The sequence below is a fragment of the Columba livia genome, unplaced genomic scaffold, assembly GCF_036013475.1.
Source record: "Columba livia isolate bColLiv1 breed racing homer unplaced genomic scaffold, bColLiv1.pat.W.v2 Scaffold_83, whole genome shotgun sequence".
NCBI classification, from domain to species: domain Eukaryota; kingdom Metazoa; phylum Chordata; class Aves; order Columbiformes; family Columbidae; genus Columba; species Columba livia.
In genome coordinates, this window is record NW_027043811.1 from 597,363 (window position 1) to 625,254 (window position 27,892).

Sequence of the window (27,892 nt, forward strand, 5' to 3'; positions counted from 1 at the left end):
AAAGGGAACCGTTCTTAGGTGGTCTCAGTACATGTGGAAAACGCAACAGTCCAGCCTCTGAACAGAAAAGGATCTGCCCTTCTTGTTATAAGACAGCTCCCCAACTACCTTGGCAGCAGATTGGTTCCTGCTTAATCATTGCCAGCCTTGCAGCCCTTTTCATTTGCCATTCACTTTATCCTACACCTTTTCCTTCAGCCTGCCTCAGACTGCAGTCCCTTGCTTTTCTTATTTCCATCATCAGTCCTCACATAGTTCTTGTACTGCAGCAATATCCATGAGAGAGGTTCCCACCTTCAGGAGGATTCCGTGTTCATAAAAAGGCTTGTGGCATGCTGCATACCACTCCATGTCTATCCTTTCCAAGAAGATGACTTGCAGGGTCCCATACTCTCTCTCTGCTATCCTGGCCCCTCCCTCAGCACCACAACTATCAATCACCAGATTTTTAAATGGCACTTACGGTTGTGTCACTATCCCCACAGTGTAGAGCAGGCAGCTCAGGAGGAAGGGAGTCCACATTCTTATGGAAGACCCCCAGAGAGGTGGATTCCTCTGGAGAGCTGGTCAGAAAAGAAGGTAGGGTACAGCTTCTCTCCTTCCAAGGTCTCCAGGCCACTTGCTGTTGCTTCCCAAAAGTAGACAAAAAGCCTCAGAGTTTCCTTCCTTCTGTCTCAGTCCCATGTTTATAGTGCTGCAGGCACAGGGTTGTACCATTCAGGATGTTCACCAGCCAATCCAAGTCTTTTTGGACACCAGCCTCTCTGCTCTCCTTCTCCCCTGGGATGGAACTGCACCATTCAGACAAATTTGTTTTTTATTTTGCTAAGCAACAGCCTGTGTCCTGTTCACTGTACTGACCCTGCTCCCTTTGCCAATTGTAGTCCCAGTCCCATTGTTTTGCCTCCATCTGGACTGTCCCACAGCCCCTTGGCATGCGCACTCAACTGGAACTCACAGTGAACTCCTATGGTCATGCTGTCCCCAGGGTTTCTGAGTCTGTAGCTCCTAAGGCATGTCTCAGTCTTGAACTGGAGACCAGGCTTTGTACAAATTAAGTATATACGCATAGTGCTCTGTTCCTTCACAGAGTGCTGCCTTACCCAGGAGAAGAACACAGAGAGCAGGTAGAGCTGGAGTCCTCACCTTATCTCTGCCCTACAGGTATTTCAGCTTGAAGAGGAGATCTATCAGCTGCAGCTATATCACAAAGTCCTCTCTAGTTCAGTTCAGGGCCAACTTACACACACACTCACCACTGGAAATGAAGGTTGAATATTGGGCAGGCAGGTCAAAATCTGTATGGCTTGAGACCTATGGGGTTTTCTCCAGCTATGAAGAGTCTATGGCTCTAGCCCTAGGTAATGGGAACTTGTGTTACCTAGTTTGGGAGCTTTTTTCCACGTACCAATTTTATACCTGCTGGTCTACTGATTATACTGAACTTTTTTTCCCTATCTTACCATAACTGAAAAGAAAATCTGGTTCTTAAAACTACTTGTTCTTAAAATAAGGAAGATCTTCTGTTTCAGTGTCACGACCATTTCATATAAAAATGCACCACTAATTTATTCTCCAGTACCAAACTGGGCTCTTAAATATGTGTGGCCTGGTAATATTTTCCTTTTCTTTAGGAAAGACTGACGTATAGCAATGAAACCAGGGTTTGAGGCTTTTTTTTTTTAATCTCCTCCACACATAGTGGGCATATACAAATCCTCCTTCTCCTTTTTTTCCCCCTCCCAGGACTTGGTTCTGCTCAGAGCTGCTGGTGCCTATAAGCGCACCTGGATAAACAAGCAAACAGGAACCTGAGCAAGAATGTGAATCATTCTTCGATGCTAGACTGCCCTTCATTTCTTTCTGTGGGTCTCAAAAAGTACAGGCAGTGCCTGCAGAAAATCCCAGCTGACATTTGTTTGTTTATGGTAGATTCACAGCAGTTTCAGGGGACAGCCAGATCCCTCATAACAGCGCAGAGGCTCACAATGGCAAAGGTATTAAGAGACTTGGTTCCTACTGACTCCAGCAGTTGCTTTGTGAGAGTGGACACATCAATACCTCTGAAATTCTGGACTTAGGACTGACTGGAAACCCATATCCTGAGCAATCAACCCAACCCAACCCAACTGCCAGATAACAAAACAGAATTAAACAAATGTTGGACCAACAAAAACAAAATTGCAGGTTTGATGTGCATGATACATCTCAGTCCCATCTTCATCTCCCATTACCAGCATGGTGACCAGCTGCTGCAGCCAGGAGACACTTGGGAAGCAAGCACCTCTTAACAGGGATCTGCAACCACTGGAACTCGTGGTAGGGCACAAGATACCTGGCTGCTGTCCTATACTGAACTCCCTCCCCAGCCCACAGACCCATTGATCACTTGAGTCAGAGACAGGCGAGAGGCACACAAGGAGCTGAGGCTGAAATTGTGTCCCTGGAGGCAGGCAGTCCTCAGTGCTGAAGCAGCAGAACTGATCACAAGCTAAATGGAAGCATGTGCACCACCAAGACTCCAGGTCGAATCACCGCAACCCCTTGATTTTGTGAATGACAAAAAAATTAGTGCAATGTGCAACATGTCCTGTTCTAAAGAGAGAGGAGGAAGTTCAGGTCACAGAGAAATCAATGTGTTTTGCACAAAACCATTTTTTCACTGTCTTGAAATTCTCCTGGAAGACAGTCACCTCCCTCCAAATGCTCTCTGGTAGCCAGACACCACAAGTACTGCAGTTTAAGTCCAAGAAATAACATTTTGAAGGACCCAGAAGAGAAATTGCTATGGATATTTAGTGAAAAATGCCACTACGTGCAATTTTTACACAGTGTGTACATGTCTGTATATGAGTAGAATTTTTCTGTGTGTGAACTCCTACTGCAATAATGGGCTTATCCATGAGCTACCCCTCCTGTGGTCAGTAAGGACTAGGTGGAATACACATATGTGTATGACAAATACAGCAGTTGTTTTCCCCAAAATACCTTTATTCCAGGGAATTTTATCAGACCTATTGCCTGCGCTTTGCTAAGCACTGCAAAGAGCTGGTAAGAACATGGTGGCATTGGTAAGTGGGGTCCCTCCCTTTCTGCAGAAGCCCAAGCTGTAGCCAGTGGTGCTAAGTACTGATACCAAGTGCAGGCCTGACTAGCTCCAGTTCTGCTTTTTTATATAAACAAGGACAGACAACACCAGAGATAAAGGCAAGGGGGAGAGGAGACATTTCCAAAGAAGGCTGTAGTATCTACAAAGTTGTTTTTAAAAATTTTCAGAGCAAATAGAATTCTGGTAAAAATCCTGTTCTGCAGAGTTCGACTTTACATTGCTCATGGACTGCTGAGGAAATTGAATAAAGAAAAGGAAAAAGCACCTGTTTAAACAAAGGTGCAGAAGAAGGGAGAAAGTGACACCTGGAATGAAGCCAACCGCAGCATAGCCACTTCTGGCACTGCACAGGGCACTGGTAACACCTAACTGCTTGTGCAGGTTTGACTGAAAATGAGTTAATTTTCTTCATGTAGTTAGAAACCTTTCTTTTTCATAGCTAGCATGCTCATTATTTGGACTTAGTTTGAGAACAAAAAGATAACACCCCAACATAGAGTTAATGTTTTTAACTGCTCTGGTCTGGAGGACACTCTGAGGGCTCTGCCCATAGGTGTGAGGCAGCGAGGAAGGGGGCAGAAATGGGGCAGAGCTTGATTGACATCCAGATTGATCAATGAGAGTATTCCATCCCATTAGCATCATGCTTCAGATTTAAGGACAGTTGGGACATTTCAGGATGTCTTGCTCACTCTCTCTGGGGTGTTCCCACTCTTGCTCTCTGGCACTTTCTCTTGCACGCATTTTTTTTCTTTGCTTTTTTTTTTTTTTTTTTTTTTTTGCCAGAGTCAGGGGAGTTTTGGAGTTTTTTTCTCTGTTTGAGACCAGGGTGCCGCTTCCTGGGACTGGCTGCTTAGCATGGATAGAGTTCATTTGGAATTACTTCCATTATCTTTTATTTCTACCGTATGTATATATATTTACTAGTAGTGTATTAGTATTTTGTTATTTTATTAAACTGTGTTTATCTCAATCCAAGTACCTCCCTTCCCTTTCAATTCTCTCCCCTGTTGGCGGAAGGGGAAGGCAGAGGGAATGAGTGAGCAGCTATCATGATTGTATTGCTGGCCCAGGTTAAACCACAACACTGCTGTGCTGAATTTATGCATTCATTCTGGTCCTGTTAAGCTGCACATGAAGCACAGAGCAGGCTTTCAGCAGCCTGCCTTGCAGGCAGATGTCCTCAGTGCATTATGGAGAATGTTCACTCTTAACCAAAAGAACTTGCAATGCTTGTGTCTCTGCCTCGCACAGGAGAATTGCTGAGACTTCAGGGTTACTCTGGAACTTCAAATGTGAAATTTAAACACGTTCAAAATCCTTCCTTTTTAACCACCACAAATCCCAGCCTTGCTACAGGATCTGGTCTGGAGAACTTTCAGGGCTATAGCTAAATCCAGACCCTCAACCTTCACCCACCTCCCAGACCTTCCACTCCTAAGCCTGACTTTGCACTCAGCCATCACACTTGCACAGCCAGCTCTAGCAAGGTTCTCTGGAGACTCATCTGTCTATACAGGGACGTAGCACTGTCAAGCTTGAAGATCCCAGATCATGAGCTGGATTTCCTTAAACCATGAGATTTTATTTTAAAAAGTAATGACAGATGTTGGATAAGTTTTGATTGTTGAATTGCCCTTGCATCTCCTTGTCATGTGACAAGGACCCTGTTCACCCTCCAGTAACTCATTAAGCAGGGATTGTTCAACCCTGGGGTACCATCCCTGCCTGACAACTCATGTTTGAATTGTCCTGTGCAAGACCCAGCTTCACAGGTGGTGCAGAAACTAAAATTATTTTCCTCCCTCTTTCTGTGCTAGGAGGACAGCAGCTAATCTGTGAGATACAAAGCAGGGTGGATTTACTTTACATTCATATAAAGTGCAGAATCAGACAAGGCCTTATTGCTCGGCTACATCTTTGTGCAGCAGATGATGCTCAGTGGGATTAGTCTCCATACAGAGCTAGAAGTCCTCGCTCCATACTGACGACTACATGATGCTGCTGGAGTGGAATCCAGTGTTGGACGAAATGAATGCAAGGTGCATGGTTTAGCTACACTCTCTCTATGACAGTTTGCTTACCTGCTCTCTCCTCCAAGGTAATCCTTTGTCACAGAGTCAAATCACACACCACAGGACTCAGATTTGTGATTTATATTTTCTTGTAATTCTTTTTACAATCAAGAAAATCCATGGCTTAATACAATCAGAATTAATCAGACACCCCAAAGAATTCACCAGGAAATGGCTGTCAGGATCAACAGGATGGCTTGGGCTGGGTTTGGTCTTCAAATCTAACTTGAGGTTTGCCCCAGCCTCCTGAGATGTGACTTTCCAGGTGACGCACATCCCATCAAACCAGAAGCAATAATGCAGTGGCCCTGCTGTCCTAGGGCATCTCGCACTAGTGGGATCCCTGTGGCTTGAAACAGTGGACAGTAAGGGAGCAGACCAAGTCCTTGAAGAAATGAGAGCAGGAAGAAGGAGTAACCCAGAGAGCAAATAATAGGACCCAAGTTATTAACTATGGGATGCTAACAGCTAGGGAGCCCAGGCTCTCACTAAGGATGTAAAAGGAAAGGGTATCTCTGTTTTGATCTAGTGGCCTTGTTTTATTTCAGTCCCTCCCCGGCAATAGATGGGACTTTCCATACCCAAACAACGTAAGATGAAACTAGCACCATGAATTCTGCTTAGAAGTTGTTCCGCAACAGTGCAAAGCATCTATGAGCACTGTCAGCTGGCAAGCAGTCCCATGTACTATACCAGCTCAGAAAGCCCTGTAGGAAGTCCTGGAAAATGAACATGACTAGTCCTTCACAGCATGGCTACATGTTAAACACTTGATGTACTGCCTACAGGGCAACCCAGCAAAGACTACATTATAAAGTCCAGAAAACAGAGGGCAGAGACTAAAGTCCCTGGAGGCCTAGGGAATTCCAGATAAAGTCCTAAATGATGGGAATGTGCTGAATCAAAATTACACATGGCTCCTCTGGGACAGAAGAGAGATGGCTGGGTTGCTTGCTCTGTACAGGGGCAGAGGAAGGGACTCACACCTACCTCAGATGCAGAAGACATTATAATCAGCCAGGGCCTGCTCCTCTGCAACACAACAGGAGAGATCTAAGTTATCCTTGCATAGAGCCAAGTACAAACACCCAGACAGTCCTAACATCCCACAGTTCCAGACTCACCTGGATGGTAGTAGTCATAGACCCTGACATGGCCTGGCTTCAGGTTGGTCACCCCAATCTCCCGCTCTAGATGCAGGACATATGTCTCAGACTCATGGCTCAACTAGGAAAGAAAAGCAAAAGACAGTTCACTTATGAGCTGTTCTTTTTATTCCTCATCTAAATTTGATTCTACTAATAGGCAGTAACAACTCTGTGGAGTCAAAGGCAGGACAGGAAGATTAATATCATGCTCTGCTAGCCCAGCCCTGGACTCGCCAAACAACTCTGCCACTGTTCTCCTCTCCTGCAGCTTCTCTAGTAGTACACACATACTTTGTCCAAGTAGATGGCAACACCTCCTTGTGTATTCTCGGTTCTTCTCACAGGGTGCCAATGCTGCAGCTAGGAACAGGAGAGGAGAAGAAGCAATTTAGTTGGATCTTTTGAAAAGCAAGTGTGAGACATTCCAACAAGGTTTATTTAAGCTTGAGTAGGCAGGTTCTCATTTACTCATTTCCAAACTTATTTTGGGCTATTAGCCCTTCAGGCTCATCCCCCTGAAGGATCACTCAGCTCGTGAAAAGCCCAAGGCCAGGAACCTAGGCTACTTAGCTGTCAAGAATATGCTGAGTGAATTGGGCCAGAAAGATCACCAACCTCAAGGCACAAAGAGAGAGCCAACAGTATGTGTTCATGTTTGTTGTGTGGCAGAGGGAACAGGATGGTAAGATTGCTCAAGAGAGAGACAGACAACACCTTCCTATGCAACCACACCCTCTCCTTGGGCATGGATAGTCCCACTGACACCATATCACCATGCTGATTACAGGCTTCTTACAGACATCTGGGATCCTGGAGCCAGCACGAATCCAGACAGTAGGGACACCTCCACAATCACCATGCCGGAAGTGGCTCTCTTCCCAGTGTACCTGGAGGAGAAGATAAAAAAGAGAATCTCTCCCAGCTTCCCTCCACCACCATACACTGTGTGTTGGACCCTGAGCCAGGCAGCCCAGCCAGGACCAGGGCCAAGGCAGGCACTCTTCCCTCTCACAGGGAGCAGATGATGGCTGCACTGCTCTGAGCATCCCCAGTCTGAGATGCCTACTTGCAGCCCTCTCCCTAGCAAGAAACAAAGCCCTTGGAAACATTTCCCCTTCCCTGATGACACTCATATCTTTCCTTCTCCATCTTCCACCTGGAACTTCTGCTGAAACTGCCTGGTGCCTGCATTGCAGCCAAGAAGCACCCCTCAGCTCTCCAGCCATGCCTGGCTTTCCTTCCCAAGTGAATCTGTGTCTTTAGAGTCACCTGACATTGACATAGACAGTAACAGAGTGTGTATCATCCTCAGTGCAATTGACAGGCTTGGTTTTCACTTGCAAGGCAAAGGATGTGGAGACCTGTGGGGAAGGCATGTTGTACCTCAGCACCATCTGCAGGGTGATAGGAAAAGACAGAATAAGACATTGATAATTAGTTCAGTATCATCTATCATACCTCTTTTTTTTTCATTGACTACTCTAATCCTCAAGATACGGACCCCAGACAGTGACTGTATAAACCATACACAGTGAGTATACTCATCTTGGTACCCAAAATACAGGTCATTCAGATTGGAAACATTCCATGATCCTTTCAGCTGGGGATCCTTCTCCTCACCCTTTCCCTTGAGACTGTGCAAGTCAGGCACACAGCAATGGGACCAATAGACAACATTTCCACCCTCCAATACCCTGAGAACCATGGAAGCATCACTGTCATCACATTGGGACATGTTCTGTCTCTGAGTCTTCTACAGCACACAGGTTTGTTGCATTGGCAACAGGCTGGGATTAAAGCCCAGTTAATGCACATTTCTTTGCATAGAGATACAATGGAGACTTGTTATTAATAAGATGATGAGCAGAAGGTTGTCACAGGAGGGTCTGTGGGAACCTACCCGGGTAAAGACACAACAGCTGCCATGGGCCTGCACTAAGAACTTTCCTGGGACTTCTGTTAGTGCTGCCTCCTGCACCAATAGCCGGTTCTGGTAGGAGACTTGGAACTTCCTCCCAAATCCTCTCTGGGACCTCACCCTCACTTCTGCAACCCCTTCTGTGTCGTACGTCAGTGCTGCATACTTAGCCAAGGCCTGCAAGGCAACTACTGTGTCCTGAAAAGGAAGAAACAATGACACTTGCAGCTCTGAGACCCAAAGACACTTGAACTCACTGTCCCGAGGACCTCCATTTACAAGTGCTCTTCTCCTCAAAGAGTTCTCACTTGCATAAATTGTGCATAGATTGTGCAGAGGTTATTTCTCAAGCAACATCCCTGTCCCTGTCCACGAGTTACCTGTGTTGAGGCAAATCCTCCATAGGCATTCTGCTGCCTGGTGAGCCAGGACACAATGCCCGAGGCTGTGGTGAGATCAGACCCTGTGGTATTAGGCTTGGAGAGCAGGGCCAAGAGGACATAGGCTGTCAACTCCACATCCAGAGACAGTGGCTGTGACCAAGTGCTGGTACTGGGTCTGGGCTTGGATGAGGTCTGACTCCAGTGGATCTGCCCACCTGGGAAAGGGAGGGAGGAGATGACTCTGAGGGATGTCAGGAAAGAAATCCTGAGGCCTAGGAGGACGGTGTATCTCAAGACCACTGAGTAAATACCTCTTGCGCAGGTCATCATGCCACTGGGTAAACTGCAGTCCTGTGTATTTTGCAATGCTCAGCACTCTGTGTTACACATTTAAAGACCCATTTGCCAGGGTGATAAACAAAAACTAATATGCCAATAATCTGCATACACAGTACCTCCCAGACATCCAAGTCCAAGTCTGTTGCCCTATTCACTGGGTCCGCTATACCTGATACTGGCTAGCTACCCACTAGCCATTCCTGGGGGTCACCGACTAACAAGAAGTAGGGCAGCTTGCCAGCTTGTTTCACTCTCTGGTGCTTTGCAGTGCTGCCTAAGAAAACCCACTTCTCTCAAAGCCCAGCCTCTACTTTGAGAACCAGAAAAGGATGAGAGGTTTGAAGGAGATCAGCACCCACACCACAGTATTGCCAACACATACTTAGAGTTTGTAGACTGGCTGTCTAAAAGCTCTCTTTGGTGAAGGACCTAAAGGGTAAGGCTAAGGTAAGGACCTAAAGGGTAATGGTCCTGCCAGGTTGCATGTAACCAAGGGCTCAGAAAGCTCACTTGCCTCTTCTCTGATATTCATCTGGCATCAAAGCTCCCATACCTGTTCTGATTGCCTTTCGATCAAGTATGTCAAGTAGTTCTTGTGTGCGTTGAGAGTCCTTAGCCAGGGCAAAGGTGTAGGCCAGCAGGGCCTGTGTGTAAGTGCTGGCAGCTTCAGGAAGGGAAGAAGCGATACAGTCCAGAGCTTTGCGCACCACTGTACTCTACAGAGAAGAGATGCGTGGATGTTGGTCACACAAAAACACACATTAGACAGGCAAACACTAACACACACAAGCAGAAGGACACATTTGCATATGCTGGCCAGAAAGCACCCCATAGTGTCTCAAGCCTGCCCTCCTCTCTTTGTATCAGTGCAGCACCAGTAAGCAGTGTCTCCAGCCCTTGGTGCAGGGTGCTTCACAGACTCCCTCCGAGCTGGTCACGGGTTTCAGCAGTGCCCTCTCAGTGAAATGAAGCTAAAACACATTAAAAATGTCATTACGACTATTTACTTGACTGTGGGAACAGCTACACCAACCAGCCCTTCCTAACAAATCACCACTAGCTCTCAGCTATGTATAGTACAAACGGTAGCAAGAGAGTGGGAGGATGGGTTGAAGGAGCAGAAATGAGCAGCCAAAGCCTAGGAAATGGTCATAGTATCCAGCTATGAACTCCAGTTGCTCCCTGTAGTCTAACCTCACATTCTCCCCTGCCAGCAATGGCATCCTCAAGGGATAATTGAGGCTTTTTCCTCAGAAGCAGTAAGTTCTTCCTGCCCCACTCTATTACTTTGTCCACAGCCTCTTGAAGATGCTCTGTTGCCTGCCTCAGTGACACCGTTAAGCTATTCAGGATTCAGATCTTAAGGCAAGAGCATGGCAAAGAATCCCAGTATTTACCTCTGGTGACTCTCCTGCCTCCAAGTATGCAGCAGTGATGTAGGCAGCCAAGGGGGCTTCCCCATCCACACCTCCCTACAAAAAGCACAAACAACCAAAAACCTGGGAAAGTTAATATACAAAGACCTGAAGCCTTTCAGTAAAGGTCCCACCTATTCCTGGCTTGCTCCCACACAGGAAAGCAGAACAATACAGGAAAGAAAACTAAACAATTACGAGTACTTGGCAAGAACTGCTTTGAGTTGTCCTTCAAGGTGCTCTGGGTCCTACCTTCATGGCTGTGTGGAAAAGCTGGCCCACATTTCTGAAGCAGCCATTGGGCAGCTGGTGGAGCTCCAGCCAGGTGAGAGCCATTTGAATGGTCCTGTTGTCCAGAAAAATGTATGGCTTGGCTTGCACAAAGCATTTAACCACAAATGCAGTCAGCCTGGTTGGGGAGAGAACAGAAAAAAAGGCATGAGAGAGGGAAGAGAGAAGCAGAAAGAAATGGAGTGAATGAGAGAGAAGGAAGAATGAACTGAAAGAATCTAAGCAGAAGCTGATGGAAAAGAAAAAAGTGGGAATTTGAAACTGGTGGGTCTCTCCTCACCATTGTTCTGCTATTTGTTGGTTCTAAAAACAGTTCATCCCAGGGACACTTGTATACCCCTGGGATGCCCTAGCCCACAAAACACCTGGAAGAATTTGCATCCAATAGGACAGAAAGGATCCAATGTTGGAAGCAGAAAGCTGCCCACCTCCAGGCTGTCAGACAGCAGGTAGACAGCAGGGAGAGAGTCCATGTCTTACCAAGTATTACCATACTCATCCTTGGTACCAAATTCACTGTAGGAACCATCAGGGTGTTGATACTGCAGCTGTATCTGGTATCCTGGGAAGTGGGACAGGACATTAGTGCTCAGAATGGTATTTGCAGTGAGATCACTGGGCAGGGAATGGGCTGATGTTAACATTACAAGTAGCTGAGTGCCCTGAGGGGAAGGGGACTAGGCAACTAGGTAGATTGGACACAGGAGAGGCAGAGGAACAGGGTGGGTCTGCTGTACTTGCCATTGCGCAGGAATCCTGTAGCCCTCTCCTTGATCTCAGGGGTCAGTTGCCTCGTCTTCTTCAGGTACTGCAGTAAATAGACAACAGGGGCAAACAGCACCATGTTCTGCTCCCCACAGCCATGGGGCATCTGCACCAAGTGATCCATGTTCTGCAGTGCTGTCCCCATGAGGTCACCTGAAACAAAGCGTAGGCAGCCTGACCACCTCTAGGTAGGAGGCTTGGCGATTCGCTTCCTCCTGCCTGCGACCCATTCCCAGCAGTGCAGCAGGCAAGATAGCCCCAGCACAGCAGTGTGGGGGCACCTCCATCCAGTCAGTTTATAAGTTCCACTGTGCCCTCTATATGGGCTCTACGCATTCCCATTCTGGCAGGGGAAGCCCATAAACAGAACATCCTCTTCCTTGCTGAGTGTTTGAGGCTATCTGGAGCCAGGAAACACAGCCACACGCATGAGAAGAACAAGGCAATGGAGCCTTGGAAACCTCAGAAAGGGTGTTGGGGGGTTCTGGATTTGGGCTTTCCTAGGGCTGAACTTAGAGATATGGGATTTGGAAAGGTATTAGCATAGCTGAGTTCCTTACCTGTGACTGAGATTGTGGCTCTGACTGAACCTTCAACCACATTTAGAGGCAACTTCAGGGACACAGACTCCTGTGCTGGATTCCCTGACATCAGCAGGGAAAGATGTGTGGAGAGGACAAAAAGAAAGACATCATGATGAAAACAGCCTTCAAAATCCCCAGAGGTCATTAGAAACTGTTCTATGCTAACAGCCCATTTTCCTGTCACAGAGGTTGCAGGTCACCCCAAAAACCCTGTCCCATTCCACCCTCAACTCCCCCCATCAATCTCACTGCAACTTCATTATCCTAACAGCCTTCCTTCTGAAAAGGTTGAGAGGATCTTCTCTTCTAAGCCTTCTGTGGTCAAAGCCACCTTTGTGCTTTCCTTTACATAAGTTACTCCATCTTGTTTCAGATTTCAGTTGCAGGTATGTCTTCTCAATGCACCTCATGCTCTCAAAATCTGCTAATGGCCCCATCATACACAATAAAATTCAAGATGGGAGCAGCAATCCTAAGTCATGTCCTCCAGCCTCACCATGTTCGGTAGTCCAGTTTTATTACCACAGGAGGAAAAGGCCTCAAGCTCTCACATTAGTATCAGGGACACTGATGTCACATTAGTATCAGGGACACAGGTCCAATCTTTTAAGATTGGACCTCCCCATATCCTTACACAGGCAAAGCTCTAGCTGGCACCATGATTAGAGTTTGCTTCTGTAGGTTGGTCTTGTTGACAGAAAAATATTTAAACAAGTGGAAAGACCCAGGAGGTGGTTAGGCAGGAAGTGGGGGATGTGTAGTGTGAAAGAAGAAAACAATCTCTCTACCTTTTTTGGGACACAGGATGGAGCTGTGAGCCCTTTCTACCAAGACTCCCTCTGGCTGTTGGAACACAGAAAAGTAGCATTATAATGAGCACACAGGAGAGAAACAGGATTACAAGTGGATTGGAATTAGACATGGACAAAATCCTGGTTCAGGTAGGAATAATATCATTACCATGTAATAATGCAAATTATTGTTAATTATTTTCATTTCAGATGAGAAAACAGCACACATTTTCAGAATATCATAACTTGTAAATGTCTGTGAGAGCTCAAGAGCAAGGACATAAAAGAGTGTAATATTTAAAGTTTCCTGCAGTATGAAGTGGAGGATACCCCTCCCACATCCATCAGCCCTCTTCGTTAGGCCCAGCGCAGGCCCTGAGATTCTTAATTAGACATCTTTAATAGCAAGGAGTAACTCCCAAAATTAACCTGCACAAAATCTGGGAATTTCACAAACCACACTTTCAGGTCTAGGTAACAGAAAAGCTTGTCTGACCCGGACTAGAAGGAGTTTGGTCATCATGTCTTTCTGTCCTTGATTTGGGACATATGGTATCTCTTCACCACAGAGCTCTTCAGTGGCCACAGCCTCTGTGCTGACGGTGATGTTCATGTGCCCTGAAAATAACACCTGGTTAACAGGGCAAACAACTCCTTGCTCCACGTCAGCTCATACAAAACAGCCCCACCTTGGTCCTATTCCTTCCCAATTCCACCACCCCATCTCCCTGTTCTACTCACCCAGTTGCTCAGCTGTGATGCTCCACTGAAAGGTCTTAGCTTCCTTAGCACATAAGCAGCTGCTGTAGACACAGCCTTTGCATGGCTTCAGCTGGAAGTGATCAAACTCTTCCAGGGTCACTTGGATCTGAAGGTACAGCAGAGATAGTGGTGGTAACAAGATAAACATCACAGGCCATAGATTTGAGCCATCTCATACCCACCCATACCATGCTTTTCTTGCAGAGCCTACAGGGCTCACCTACCTTCATGCATCGCTGCAGGTAGTTGAAGACTGTGGCCTTCAAGAGGAAGGTCTCACCCTTGATCACAGAAGACGGCAGGCTGAGCTCCACAAGGAAGGGCTTGAACACAAGCAGACTGGAGGTTGGAGCAAGTCCAAAGCCATCACGTCCTGTGCAGAACATCCCCACTTTCCATTCTGTGATGGCATTAGGCACAGTGACGGTAATATTCTTGTTTCCACTGGAACTGAGAAGTAGACAGCAACAGAAGCATTTAACTGACTCTTGCTGTACACAGCACCAGGTGACCTGGTCTGCACCGTTCTCTCCAGTGTACCCCACCCCCTAAGCTCAGTCTAACCCCTAACCTCTGCTGAATTTATAGCCCTTGTAGGTCCTTGTAAAAGTAGGAACCCCTTCCTCAGATGCTTATATGAACAGAACATTTTTAACAAGAGGTTACATGGCTGCAAGATGTCATCAATCACACTCAGGGCTTCTCTCAGACAGTGCTTGCCACTAGCACATATAAAAATGCTTTATAGGTGTCAGCATTTTTATTCTTCTTGGCCTAGGGACAGAGAACCAGACACATCAGAAGAGCAACAAGACTGGCTCAGCATCTGTAGAACTTAGCAGAAGAGACAGGCTATTCACCTTCCTGTGAGACACTGACATCTTAAAGTGCAATAGGAAGACAGGGCAGAGACTTGGCTTGTGCCCACATCACAGCTTCTGAGAGTAGCAGACTGTTCTGTGGCTGCTACCACAACAAACATAAAAACAGCCCTGGATAAAGCTTATGATACTATTTGACTCAAATAACTGGAGACATTCACTTTTGCCAGGCACATGCAGGAAGGCAACACATACAACATAGAGACGTTTGGTTGCTTAGATCAGGCTAGTGGTGGATAAATCACATAGGAGATAAATCTCCATAAATCACCATCACATAAATCTCACATAGGAGACATCTGCTGCTAGGGAGTGAAGAGTTGGAAGTAGCTGAAAGGGCAGTGGAGATGGGAGAAGGCAGATAGGGGGGCATCTGGCCTGAGCAGACTCCAGTCAAGAAATTCCTAAAGTCAGAAATGAAAAATCTCTAAACGGACCCTCAGCACACCCTGTGTACTCCCTGAGCCCTTCGCACAAGACACAGCTCTCAGTACTATAAAGGACTTCTGTGAAGAACAACTTCACCTGCATCCCAAGGATACATCCTGTGAGCACTGTTTAGGAAATGCTGTCCCACAGGGCTACCACAAGCAGGATGCGGGCAGTAAACCAAGCTGGTTTGCTGCACTGCACATGCTTTCCTGTAGTCCCATGCCAGCTATTTCCCATGGATGGACAAAACTTCTATACAATCATCTAGTACTGGAAAATGCATTCAATGCAGACATCAGCTCCAATGAGAAATGGCCTGACAGGTATGAACTCCATGACATACATCCTTAGACACCTTCCTCGGCAGCTTATAATCTAAACCCAGTGTATCTGCTGCCATTCCCCATTACACTAAGCCACCCAGACTAGACGCCTGCTGCTCAGTTTACTCACCCCACAGAATACAAATCCCATATCCAGGTTTTGGGGAAATGCTTGTGTACTTTCTCTTCAGCTGAAGAAACAGGTGAAAACATAGTGGGCTGATACATAGATGCTGTCAGATGCTCTGCTGGAAATAACAAAGCCCCAGTCATAACAAGGTCCTTGGGCCCTGGTTTAGAACAGAGGAGCTTCAGCCCAGCAGGTCATCCAGTCAGCACTTGGCAAGCACAGCACTGGAACAGAAGGCGCTATCCCAATTTTAAAATCTCTTGCCTCATTTCAAACAACAGAGGTGCTGTGGACCTTACTTGCATTTGTAGGCATCAAGTGAAGGGCAACCATTCCCTCAGCTCAGAGATAAGAGTTAAGATCCAGACAGCTCACTAATGTTTCAGAGCCAGAAGCCCTGAGCCCCAGGCAGCCTCACACTAGCACAACAGGGAACACTCTCCCTCTTCTATTTACAATTACAGCAAGTACTGCCTCTCCACTCAAACCCAGGATTGCTATCACCTGAAAGAGTACCCCATGTAAGAGGAAACAGTTGATAAATGCTTACTGTTATATGCTTTATGGGGCTGGGCAAACAACAAAATGGGCCTGGAAGTAAACAATGCTCTTTCTTGCAGCATGGTTGTCGATGAAGTGGTTGGACACACTCTGGGCTTCCTGATATTGGTGTTGGTCATAATTTTCAACCCCATTTCCTGAAAGGAAAAAGAAAAAGAAACACACAAACCTTGATGCACCAAAAGCTCTCTATCCTCTGCCTTTTTGTCCATCACCCAATGGGGACTTGCCTGTCCTCTGGCTTGGCAAAGTATTTTTTTGCTTCATTTTGAAGTGGAATTATTCAGGTCCTCAGTAATGAGCAAACAAGGTCTTCTGAGCTAAGTCATCTGGCCTGAGTTAACCGAATTTATTTTTTTTCAAACACATGGTCATTTAGGCACTATGCCTTCTCAGCCTGCACAGTGCAATTGCTCATGCTAGGGAGATTCAACATGCTATGTGAAATCCAATTAAAGTAACTAATCATCCTTGGCATCCTGAATCACACAACTGAAGTGCAGAACCACACAACAATTTCTTCTTGGTCAACAATTTCAAGTCTTTTATTCAAACAAGTGAGTTACAAGGGCTTAAACTGGACCTGTTCCCTGTACTGTCTGCAACAGCATTCCTAGGATATTAGTAAAGCCAGGAGGCCACACTTCCCTCAATTCATGAATTCTCCCAACCCACCAAAACAAACATTTTTACCCTAAATGCTGTAAACACATCAGGTTCATCAGAATTTGGGAACCCGCATGAATTATCATCTTCAGACACTTGTCGAGGATACCTGGAGTTATAAACAGATGGGAACAGTCCATAGATCTGAGAAAGCAAGAAAAAGTATTAAAAAAAAAAAATCAGCACAAATAAAACCTGGCATTCCCTTCCTATCATTCATCCAAGGCCTGTTTGACTTGTTCCTGGCTACTGTTCATGACTATATGCCAGAATGCCCAGGCCCACTGTCACTCCTCTGATAGCATCAGCACAACCTGCTGAACTGAACATGAGACATAATACAGAAGCTCATTTGCCACTGGTGCACTGAGTGATGTTCAACCTCTTTCTTACCCCTAACCATTACCCATGACACACTGAGAGCACTGCTGATCCTTCTGGGCAGTGCTTTGAGTCACTTGGGATATAAGCTCTGCACAGATGCAATAGTCTGTCTCCCCATCTCTTCATTTCAGACAAGGGAAAGGAAGAAGTTAAAGCAGGCTCACTCACCAAGGAGCTGCTGAGCTCTTTTCTTGGCTTCAGTAAAAGGGCGCTCTGATCCACAGCCCAGACAGCACATGTGGACCCAGGAGCTGCCAGCATGTGGAGACCAACCTGTGAATCAGGAAGGGTCTCGGGCGTTGAGAAGCCCAGCTCCACCTGGATGGGAAGAATACAGGCAATAGGTGAGTGACATTTCTGTTGCTGGCCACCCTACCACTTCCTGAGCAGGGAAGGGACCTACATGAAGAGAGCTTCCAAGGCCTTGCATGGAAAGATGGGGAATTTCCCAAGATGCCCAGAGGTATTTAAAAACCATCACTTTGAGGTTCTAACAGGAAAGATGGCAGAGGGGGAACCATCATTGTACACAGTTCACAGTACTGAAGACATTCCTGTATCAGAACTTAGTGCTCTCTTTACCCAGCGAACCAGCCAGCCATGATCACACACCTCACACAGCTGTCTTTCTGCTCCTTTTGGAGCCTCAGATTAATATTATAAGCCTAGACCTTATGTCCAGGCTCCTTGTGCGGTATATCTGTTTCCTGAAGCACTTGCTTGGATCTGACTGCCCGTGACAGATAGACAGCTGTGGAGCAGCAGTAATTCCAGTCCTCAGAAGTTCATCTTTTGAGCACAAGACACAGCCAAGAAAGCAGATTCCTATGGGTGTCACAAAGACCACATCACTCAGCCCTTTCTGGACAGCCAGTAAAATCCACTTCTTTCATCAGCCACTCTCAGCTGTCTTTTTGACACCACATACTAACAAGTTTAGGTGTCTGCAGGAGCAGCAGAGCAGCCTTGAACTCTCCTGGGAATCACAATAGTAACCTGTGCTGGGCTGTGATCCTATTGGCTTGCAGTTGTTATACAAGCCTACGGAGATAGACACAGCAATTCTCTTTCTTTCTCAAACATTGCAGCAGCCCTCATAACGCTCCACATGTACTTGCATCACAGCACACTTCACCATTCACATGTTCATGTGTCGGCATCCCACACATCATCAGCCACACAGAGCTACACATATTATGTATTCCTCAGTCTCTTCATTGCAACAGACACCTACACTCTCACACATTTAGTCAGGCCTCAGACACAAATCCTACCTTATTTCTGAAACACATGGAAACACTGAGGATGGCAGAATCAGCGATGATTTTTCCATTAGGGAAGATAACATAAATTACAAGCCTTGGAGCTGGTGCAGAGATCAAGCTGAAGGTAAGAGGGATGGAAAATAAGCCTTTCAGCACTAGATGGAGGAGAGAGGGAAGAAGAGAAAGTAGATTTGTAGTGAAAATGGACTCTGATCAGCTTTTGCCATCCTGCATGTGCCTGTTTAGTTCCTTTCCTCAAGTCTTTCAGGACCAAGGAGATTTCTGGTGACCACTAAAACAATCAGCACACCTCTGGATCTGATATTCAAGACCAGCAAAAGACTCTTTCTGGTTCTGTTGATTGCCTCAAGGAGACAAAACAGGTATTTGGAGTTCAAGCTTAGCGCTGAGTAAGAATCTCATATATCTTTCAAAGCCTCCAAACATCCCCCATCCCATCACCAACAAAGAGATGACCTTTGTCCCAAAGCACCTGTAATTTAGGCTTTTAAAAAAAAAGAGCTGGAGAAGTAGACAACAGTGAGTAAACACCCATCAAAATGACATACTATGGCATCCTAACTACTTAAAGATTATTTTTAGACACAACTGCAAATTAAAGCAGGAGAGTTTTGATAGAGGGTAAGGCTATAGTTTCATGCCATTTGCAGGGGCAGCAAAAGGAGACTTCTTTGAAAATGAAGAAAACAGAGGATGAGCCTATGGGCTGGAAAATGCTGAGTATTATTCTCTCAGTACCAAGCAGGAGGATAAAGGAAACATGAAACCTGGGAAGGCACATTGCTCTGATGCAACGGAAATTGGTGAGCCAGCTTTAAATGGAAAAGAGGCTTATGCTACGTATCCAAATAAGACGGGATGCCACAAAACACTGAATGCTTGCTAGACGTGAAACAGGGGAGTGCACTTACTTCTTGGCAGCCCAACCCAAACAGTCTTCTGACCTGCATGGACTATCCCTCTTTTCCCTGTGACCTAGTGAAGAATACAGAAAGGGAAAAGAATGCCAGTTGCAGTCTTTGAGATCACTGTGCAGATCAAAGTAATCCTGAAATTGGGGATTGAATGGGGGAAAGAGGAGGGATATGAGCTTTACTCACTCTCAGGTAGCAGAGAGAGCTGAAGGGATCAGAAGACTTGGGGAAGGACAGGTAAGGCCAATACATGCCCTGCAGCTGTGCAGAGCCCAAAAGAAAGGTGCAGCCTTTGTTGCTATTACTACAGTCCCAGGATCAAAACCAAGATCCAACCTCATGATGGCTGGACAAGCTACCTGATCTGGGCTGAGCCAAAGCTATCATATAACAGGCTTGAATCTGTAGGAGACGTTGATCTTGTGCCTTAAGCCATTACCTACTATCACTTCCCCAGAAACTCACAAAGTAGGAGAAAATGACACGCTTGGGCCCATGTTCCAGGTCCTCCTGGTAAATTCTGAAGTCCACCTGGACAGCCTGCTTTTTACCACAGGGCATCGTTTCTGGCACACGGACAATAGAGACAAAACTCCTGCTGGTGCTGTAGAAAGGACGTATGAAATGAGAGGCCCGCTGGTAACTCAAATCAGCTGTCCCAGGCTCTATATCCAAATCTTGATGCAGGACAATTGCCTGGTGAGATACACAGATACACACAAACACACACACACACATACGAAAAGGAAAAAAAAAAAAAAAAAGGTTACTTTATGTAGTTAAGCAAGTCAGCTGCAAATCACCCTAGCTGCAGCTTGGTAAGAAGCTCAGATCAGGTCTGAGCAACATCATAGCAGAGGTCTCTGTGTGAAGAGCTTGTGAGAAAATCAATTTGGATCTGGAAAATAAGCTCTCAGAGGGAGGCAAGATCCAGAACATGCTGAGGTGTTTCAGGTTTGAATTACTGTTCTTCAAGGAGCGGGGGAGATGTCTGTGGGGCAATAAACAGCTCTGAAATGCACATGTACCCCTGCCAACAAGACGAACACTTCCTCACTTACCTCCAGGGAGGCCAAGGTGCTGTTCCAAGCAGTCGTGTTCAGGCTAAATGAAGCTGTCCCAGAGTCCCCAGTGATATACTCCTGCTTAAATTGCTGCTCACTGCAGCTTACTAGAAGAAGGACTTTTTTGTGCTTCAATGCCTTGCCTTGGTAGTCGATGACTTTAATCTGAGAACACAGTGGTGAGCAAGAGAAGTACAGAAGAGTCTAATCAGTGGACAGAATCTCTTACTTGTCTAAGGCAGGAGCTGAATTTCCAAAGACATCAAGGTCACCCTTTTAGTTGCTAACTATATGGTCAACACTGCTACTGGTCACCTCCTATTATCACTTGCACATGTTCATTCACGCCCATGCTCTCTATCCCTTCACAGCAGAAGTCCTCTCCGCTGCTGAAATTTCAAGTATTTGGCTTTGCACCCCACATATGGATCCCCACAGCTGTTACTACTCAAGGCTTATTTGGCAAATGGCAGTACAGGGTGTTTTTCTCACATTCAAGAGTTTTGTCTCTGGGAATCATTCAATGTCCTCCCAAGTCCCTGGCTGGACAAGACGCTAGGTAAGTTACTGTGAAGGCATTGCTCATGCTCCCCAATCCAAAGGACTGTATAACTGGGAATTACCTTCCCCCTGTACATCTCTCCAGTGTGGTAGTAAGACTTCACATCAGCAAACAAGGCCGTGCCGCCAATCTTGGAGATGAGTAATTTGTGGGAAGCATTGACATATATGTCTGAATGAAAGCAGTGAAACAGAAACATAAAGGAGGGAGCAAGGTAGACAAGCACAAATCAGCAATTTCCCGCAGAGTGACCCACTGGTAACACTGATGCACATGTTCAGCCACACATACTTCATACCAGGGAGATGATCTGCACAGGACTCTGGATATCTAGTCTTCTTCCCACTTCTTGCCCTTAGAGAGGTCCCTAAGCTTCATCACCTGAGACCACAGGCACTCACAGTGAGCGTGTCATGCCATCAGGAACCGGTGGCTCCGTCTGTATCTGTGAGCTTTCTGGGCTCAGAAAGCTCAGAGCCCTTGCTAGCCTGAAAGTCTCCAGTGTTCTTGGTAAGATTAGTGCATCTTCACATGCCTTTTACCAGCCACCAGAGATGTTTCCAGAGTTACCTGTGCCATTCTCCACCAGCGAGGCCTCTGCAACTATGCTGTCCTGATAGTACCGAAAGTCTCGAGTGAAGGAAGACAGAGTCACATTTGTGAAGAAGCAACCCATCTCATCTGTCTGATAGTACAAAGAGAAGAAACAAGATCTGAGCAAGGCATTTACGTTAGAAGTTACCCAAACAATGCAGAAACAGCAGCACAAAACCCCTGGTCTCAGGGAGCTTGCCTTTTGACACAGCTGTCCAGGATGTGGAGCTTGCACGTGATGCACACGCAGTCATAGTCATCAGGCACAGTTACTAAGAGGCAGCACCAGTAGACCAGTGGCTAAACAGCCAAAACCACAGGGTAACACCACTATACTTCAGTTAAAGTCTCCAGCAGCCCTGCCTTACCCTGGGGCTAAGCACAAATATCTCTGAATACAGTTCAGCTCCTGCAAAGTATCTCACCTGATTGCTGAATTCCTGACAGAGATCAGGTTTGGAAGCACTGGGCAGAAACGGGGCTATCTTCTGACAAAGGCTCACATGAACTATGCCTTGGATGCGTTTCCCATAGGTGTATCTGTTTGGGGGAGCAGGGAAAGGAAGAGACAGTCACACACACCAAGAGAACACAGCGCTTACTTTGCGTAGCCCTGGAGATTTTCACAATATAGCAAAAGAGTGACTGCGACACACCAGGCTCAGGAGCCCTGACTCAATAAGCAAGGCCAAGTTGGGGCACCGCAGTGATGGAAGATCAAGGGCTCTGTGATATAATCTGTTCTGGGAAACCAGAGTGTTGTAGGTGTCGACTCAACACAGAGCTCTGCACTTTACATCAGCATCACCTGCTATAACCCGAGAATATGCTGAAGGCATGCATCATCTTATGAGCAGAAGCATGGGTGATTAAGAAAGTGCCTTTCATCAAAAAAGCACCTTTACGTGAGGCTGTTAAACCTAGCATTGTCCTTGGACTGTACCTGGGGCAATTCCTTTTTGCCTCTCTCATTTCCGCTAGAGCATAATCTAGAAAAGCTTCCCTTCATTTCCCATGAGTTTGTTCTGCAGGGAGATGAATACCAAACATCTGCCATGTTCTGTCCCACAAATGGTTGCTTGTCAAAGGGTAGGTTGTTCCCCTAGGTTTTGTGTATAGAGACTCGTAGAGTGTTTTTCGAAAGGGGGCATTAGAGTACCAGGATAGTTATAGGAATGTTTTGTGTTGCATCAGAGTGCAGTTGTGGAAGATTCTGGCCTCCTGTAACTGAAGTGTAAGTAATTTCCCCCTCATGGTTACCTAGCCATCTTGTACTCATCAGGCCAGAAATTAACACAGAGCCATCCCTCCAAGCAGAATCCTCACCTGCCACATACCCGGAGTGGGAAGGTTTTATCTAGTGCATAAATCTGATTTGGCGCTTCAAAGGTCACTTCAAATTTTGGCAGCACTGGAAGGGAAGCAACAGGGAATGTAGGAAACACTGGCCAGGGACAGCATTTCCAGAGAATCAATGTGAAGATAGACTGTGATGAAGTAAGAGCCAAGAAATGGAGAAAAAAGATAGCAAGAAGGGGAAAGGGAAGATTTCCATTTTTTCTTTAATGGATTTGTGTGTAGTCCCTGGTTGATTCCTCTTTCCCAAACTACAACCCAAACATACCCATGTCCTAGTACTTCTGACAGCTATTTGCACTGAGAGATTAGCCTCCCAACACAATTAATTAGGGGATGAACAAGAAGTGGGATGGCACTGAACTTCACACTCTCTGGAAAAGCCCATCCTAAATGACCCTGTTCTGTCTAATGCAGAGATCTGCAGGAATCAGCTGTGTCAAAGGTCTGGATCCATGCTCAACATTCCTCCCACACACACAGACCCATGGTCCCAAAGTTGTCTCTCTCCTGAGCCTCAGCTCAGACTTTCTGTGATAGGTGCTATTACTCTTCCCATTTGCTCCTGGGATGGTTATAATGGAATAAACACCCAGCTTCCTCGATAAAGAGAGCAAGGTCCTCTCTGCAGCCCAGACTTATCCTCCACATGCTCATACCATAGTCCTCAACGGAGAAGCTGCCACACGCTTTTGCACTGGTTACATTGATGATATATGTCCCTAGCAGAGGCTCATCACTTAGCTGGAAAGACAGATCTGCAATGCCATCTTGGGGAAGCACATTCAGCCATTGCTCTATCTGGTTGTTCTTAGGGTCCTACATCCACAAGAAAGAAAGAAAAAGAAAGAAAGAAAGAAACAGTTGTTCCAGCATCTCACTGACCCACACCCTATAGAAATTGAGCTTCAGAATTTCAGTGCTGCAGATTACCAGGTTCTATAGCTAAGCAATGAGGTCTGGTATAGTCTAGTCAAGAAATTTTGAAGGCAATATATTAATAATTCCCAGACTCATCTCCCAGCATCTGAGTCTCCTACATTTATCTACATTATGATTTCAAGGAAACATCCTTCACAATTCCAACTTATTTCATAAAGGTCTAAGTTTATCTGTCTATGCTATGACAAGTCTAGAACAACTCAGATTTCTACTGAAGTAACTGGGAGCATAACTTCAAGTAAACACATCAAAAAGAAGCTGAAGGATTATATTTTAGAAATCTGGAGGTTCTACTATTCCACTCAGAGGTCTGTAAAATCTACCAGGAACTGAATATGAATAGCCTAGTGAAATGGCTGCCATCAATATTACTGTAACACTAGATTTAAGCATAACTCACCTGGACAAACAGGGAAATCTGTGGGGAGGGAAAGGTAAAAACATTAGAAAATAGAAACACATGCCAGCAACACACACAAGACACTTCAGATGTAGAGCCCTCTCTGAAGGATGTGCAACTATTGATTTGCAAATTCACAGCACAGAGAACAATATAAAGTGAAACAAATGTCACCAAAAATGGCAAGTCCCAGATGAGTCCATTACAGTAAGGTCTAGAGAAAGACAAAGGAAAAACCAACTTGGAGGTCACCCAGCTATTCCTGACAGAGTGCTCCATCAGGAAAACTTGTTACCCAAACAGACCTAGCTCCGGCTCCGCTGCAGTCTTAACAGGGTTACAGAGGTATAGGCTCACATAGTTTGGAAGGAACCTCTGGAGGTCATTTAGTTCAACAGCCTGCTGAAGCATCTCAGAGAAGATTGCTCATAGCCTTCTCCAGCTGAGTTTTGAACATCTCCAAGGATGAAAATGCTTTCTCTGAGCATATTTCAATATCTGATCATCAACGCAATGAAAAAGTTTGTCCTAATGTCTAATCAGAATTTCCCATGTTACAACTTGTAGAGGCCAGATTAAGAGCACCCCTCCCCACCACATATCCAGGAAATCCTGACTTGCAAACTATTAATTCCCCACATGACACCATCGCATCAGGAATCAATATGTCCTATGCTTGTGCTTGCATGACCAGGACAAGCAAGAGCCATGTACACCTACGCCATCTTCCTGAGTTACCAGCTTTTACTTGAGTTACTATTCTCCTCTGGACACGCATCAAACCTGGCCCAGGGATGAATGTGGGAAAGTTGGAGCTTGAGCAGATGAGCAGGGTAGAAATGAAGTAAGATCCATCCATGGAACAAGGCAGCCTTTTCTGCAGCCCCTCAGGGCTGGCTTACCGAATCGTTGAGTGCCATGAATTCCTCATCCAGAGTCACAATGCGAAATTTCACTGAAGGCAAGGAAATCAGAGAGTATATTTATCAGATCTCAGTTTTTCCCTACAGATTCCTGTTCTGTTTCCCCATCTTCTGTCTCTATTCTATACACATTTGTGATAACATCTGCCACGGACATTCCCACATGTAAGATAACATGGACAATGACCTACTAGCTCCTGCAACTTCACAGTCACAACTGGACACTACAGCCACTGAAAACATTACATCAACAAGAGACATTTTCTAAAAGCCTTCTGTTAGGGCTGTCTGTGAATATCAAGCAATGGAAGGCTTTCCTTTTGGTGTTACCAGCAGAGAGCCTAGGGCCCACAGTTGCTCCCTTTTGCAGCTCTCACCTGTCTGCCCTGGTTGATAGATGGTCTTGTCTGTTTGGATGAAGGTGCCGCTGCTGGCCTTGCGAATCAGGACCTTTTTGTTCTCCTCAATACTGACCCCTTCACCTGTTATGATCAGTTTGACAGTGGCAATCTCTTCTGTGCCGTCAGCTGGAGGTGCAACCTGTACAGAGAGAGGAGAGCATGCAGCCCCCAGGTAATCTTCTGGGGACTCCGAGCCGGAACTGATAGTAAAGTGGAAGAACTAACCAGTTCTCCTCTGTCTGCCTCAGGCCATCCATTCTCTCCAATACCTCATCTAGATCACATCCAGATCTCACTCAGCCTTACATGACAGCAGGAAGTCCTGCATGTCATGGAATCTGTCCTTTTTCCCAGTGGTTAAGGAATTTTGTCTCTAGTGACAAGCATGTTCCTGACACCTTTGAGTCTTCAGACTTGGTCAGGAAGATGGGCAGATGCCAGAAAGGTGGGAGATGGTAGCAGAGAATCAAAGGAGAAAGATCTAGTTGTAGCACAGCCTCAACTGCTAGGCCTTCAGGACTACCCAGCATGTACAAGCAAGAAAGCCAGATTAGAAGAGACAGAGGTTCTTCCTGGCACCAGCAGTCAAAGCCCTCCCCAGCAGTCTCAGGACAGAATATACTGTATAACAGAAGGGATACTGTTTAGGCATGTCTGCCTTATGCTGTCTTTGCTAAATTCCCACCAACAATGAATCAGCTCTAGGATGCTATTTGAAAATAACAAGCACATCCATTTACACCCAACTGCTCTTCAGTAGTTCCTAAGAGCTGAGTTGCTGCCTGACTTCAGATTCTACAGAAACTGCAGTACACCATGCAAAACACTTTCCCCAAGATTTAGCTGTGGAGCTGTGTAAGTCCTTCAGATAAGAGCTAAAGCTGCTTCATCTGGTCTGTGATGGAAGAGAAGGAAACAGCTGGGTTCTTTTTATGTATACAGAAGTGTGGTAGATTTTAACAAAAGTAACTTCAATTTCAAAATTACATTCAGAATGGGAATTCAGTGCTGACCAAAAGATATTATGTTGGGATAGATGTTCCTAGGCACCTTCCACCCCTCTTTCTAGCAGGCTCTCTCCAAGGCATAGTAGACCCTGTCCATGTTATCCCTTTTTAGGGAGTAACACAAGGGATTTACAGTTCCTGAAGGCAAAATCAGTGATGGCATTTGCCTAGGGTGGCTCACCCAGAACTTAGTGCACATGAAAGTCTTCTCCTTCTGGATGGTTTCTTGCACTAAAAGCTTATGTCCTGCAGAGCACTCCAGGACCAGATTCACTTGAAGCTTTGCTTCGTAACAGGTGATATGAAGGCAGGCAACTTGGGTGGATGTGTAGCGGAGGTCTGCAGGGATCACCACCAGGTAATGTCTGGGGCAGAGGAAAGAAAACATCAGAGGTGGCATCAGGTCAAGCGCTTAGAAATGCAAAAGAGCTTCCATGCAGAAATCTTCAGCAATGTGCCATGACTGCAGTCAATATTCAAAAGCAACAGTGAACCCAGCAAAGTGATTGCTTCACTGATACCTTGAGAAATAGTTTCTGCTTGATTAGCTTAAATACAGCCCTACAATATTTTTCAAACCTCTTACTTCAGCTGTCTCCTGAACTCCCTAAAACAATCACTTGCAGTCTTCAGAAGTGGCCTCATAACCTTTCAGTCTAGACACCAGGGATTTGATCTGGCATGGCAACTGGAGAAGCAAACACCCCTGAGCCTAAGGTCTGACTTGGAAGCTCCCCAAAAAGTTGGCTTGTATTTTAACTCGCAGGAGTCAATCAAATGCATGGGAGGCAAGGTAAATGTCTCAGACACCTTTTGAGGTGATCTGATAGAGCAGGGAGTATGAGAGCTGATGGCATGGAATGTGGTCTGTCTACCTAGACTGATGCCTTCATAAAAGAAACCGAAACAGAAGTTCAGCGCCACTCACAGTTGGTGAAAAGCAGCTGTCATGTGCAACAGAAGGCTCAGGAGGATGGCTGTCCTCATCTTGGGGGCTCTTGTTGCCCAGTCTCCAATGTCCCTCTTCCTCTGAAATCACTGAGGCTGTCTTTAGGGGGGTAATTTCTTTTGAGCACAGTCTAAATGAAGAGGTGGGATGGGGGAGGAGCCAGCCTCTCCCCACCTCTTCCTCTCTCCTGAGATTATACGCAGGCAGCAGTAGGGATGGGTGTACTGTACCAATTGCCCCTTAGCCAACAGCAGCCACTTTGGCTGCCATCCACTAGTTCAGAACATCCCCTCCTGCAAGGCTGCCATGGAGACATCTGATCAAATGGACTTTCTATGGGGAAAAAAAAAAAAAAAGTGAGAACTTTGCTGGTCAGTGACCCATGCCAGGTCCTGATCACTTGTCACTTCCATCCCTTTGTTGCAGCTGGAGATGGATTGCTGCTGAGCAGCAAGAGCACACAGTAGGTGGTGTTGTCATTCAGGACACAGTCTCAGTAGCTCTGGATCAGACTATGGATCTCCTGTTTGCCTTCAG

General features: G+C 46.0%; 2 protein-coding genes across 15 annotated transcripts in view; both read right to left on the reverse strand.

Moving 5' to 3' along the window:
• The window catches only part of LOC135575247 (alpha-2-macroglobulin-like protein 1), a 28,868-nt gene extending 28,000 nt beyond the window's left edge, over nucleotides 1–868 (reverse strand). For 4 of the 6 annotated variants that reach the window (XR_010469497.1, XR_010469498.1, XM_065048474.1 and 1 more), the window contains exon 1: nucleotides 464–868. Coding sequence is in view for 4 of the 6 variants with exons in the window: in XM_065048474.1 (XP_064904546.1) it covers nucleotides 464–522 (59 nt within the window). In the remaining 2 variants the exon portion in view is untranslated. The remainder of the gene's footprint in view (nucleotides 1–463) is intronic. The other 2 variants (XM_065048473.1, XM_065048477.1) reach the window with 2 other exon arrangements.
• A 4,382-nt stretch (nucleotides 869–5,250) lies between these two features.
• Nucleotides 5,251–27,541, reverse strand: LOC102098184 (alpha-2-macroglobulin-like protein 1). Of its 9 annotated transcripts, none has more exons than XM_065048456.1 (37): nucleotides 27,335–27,541; nucleotides 26,588–26,771; nucleotides 25,376–25,538; nucleotides 24,978–25,030; nucleotides 24,076–24,093; nucleotides 23,393–23,552; nucleotides 22,704–22,788; nucleotides 21,803–21,917; nucleotides 21,354–21,468; nucleotides 20,845–20,954; nucleotides 20,219–20,386; nucleotides 19,623–19,853; nucleotides 19,155–19,218; nucleotides 18,232–18,377; nucleotides 17,126–17,275; nucleotides 16,601–16,717; nucleotides 15,897–16,044; nucleotides 15,347–15,461; nucleotides 13,805–14,030; nucleotides 13,560–13,686; nucleotides 13,315–13,436; nucleotides 12,816–12,870; nucleotides 12,004–12,087; nucleotides 11,420–11,596; nucleotides 11,159–11,240; nucleotides 10,640–10,796; nucleotides 10,370–10,444; nucleotides 9,848–9,943; nucleotides 9,526–9,688; nucleotides 8,631–8,848; nucleotides 8,233–8,448; nucleotides 7,602–7,726; nucleotides 7,129–7,219; nucleotides 6,624–6,692; nucleotides 6,309–6,411; nucleotides 6,175–6,237; nucleotides 5,251–5,569 (listed from the first exon to the last, which is right to left on the reverse strand). In XM_065048456.1, exons 1-36 carry the CDS (start codon nucleotides 27,391–27,393, stop codon nucleotides 6,176–6,178), a joined length of 4,449 nt encoding a protein of 1,482 aa, XP_064904528.1. In that variant the 5' UTR covers nucleotides 27,394–27,541; the 3' UTR covers nucleotides 5,251–5,569; nucleotide 6,175. The 9 variants fall into 9 exon arrangements, with proteins under 9 accessions (XP_064904528.1, XP_064904532.1, XP_064904530.1 ...); XM_065048460.1 differs by having other exon boundaries at nucleotides 7,716–7,726; nucleotides 15,347–15,464; XM_065048458.1 differs by having other exon boundaries at nucleotides 5,251–5,533; nucleotides 6,175–6,216; nucleotides 15,347–15,464.
• Nucleotides 27,542–27,892: the final 351 nt, after the last annotated feature.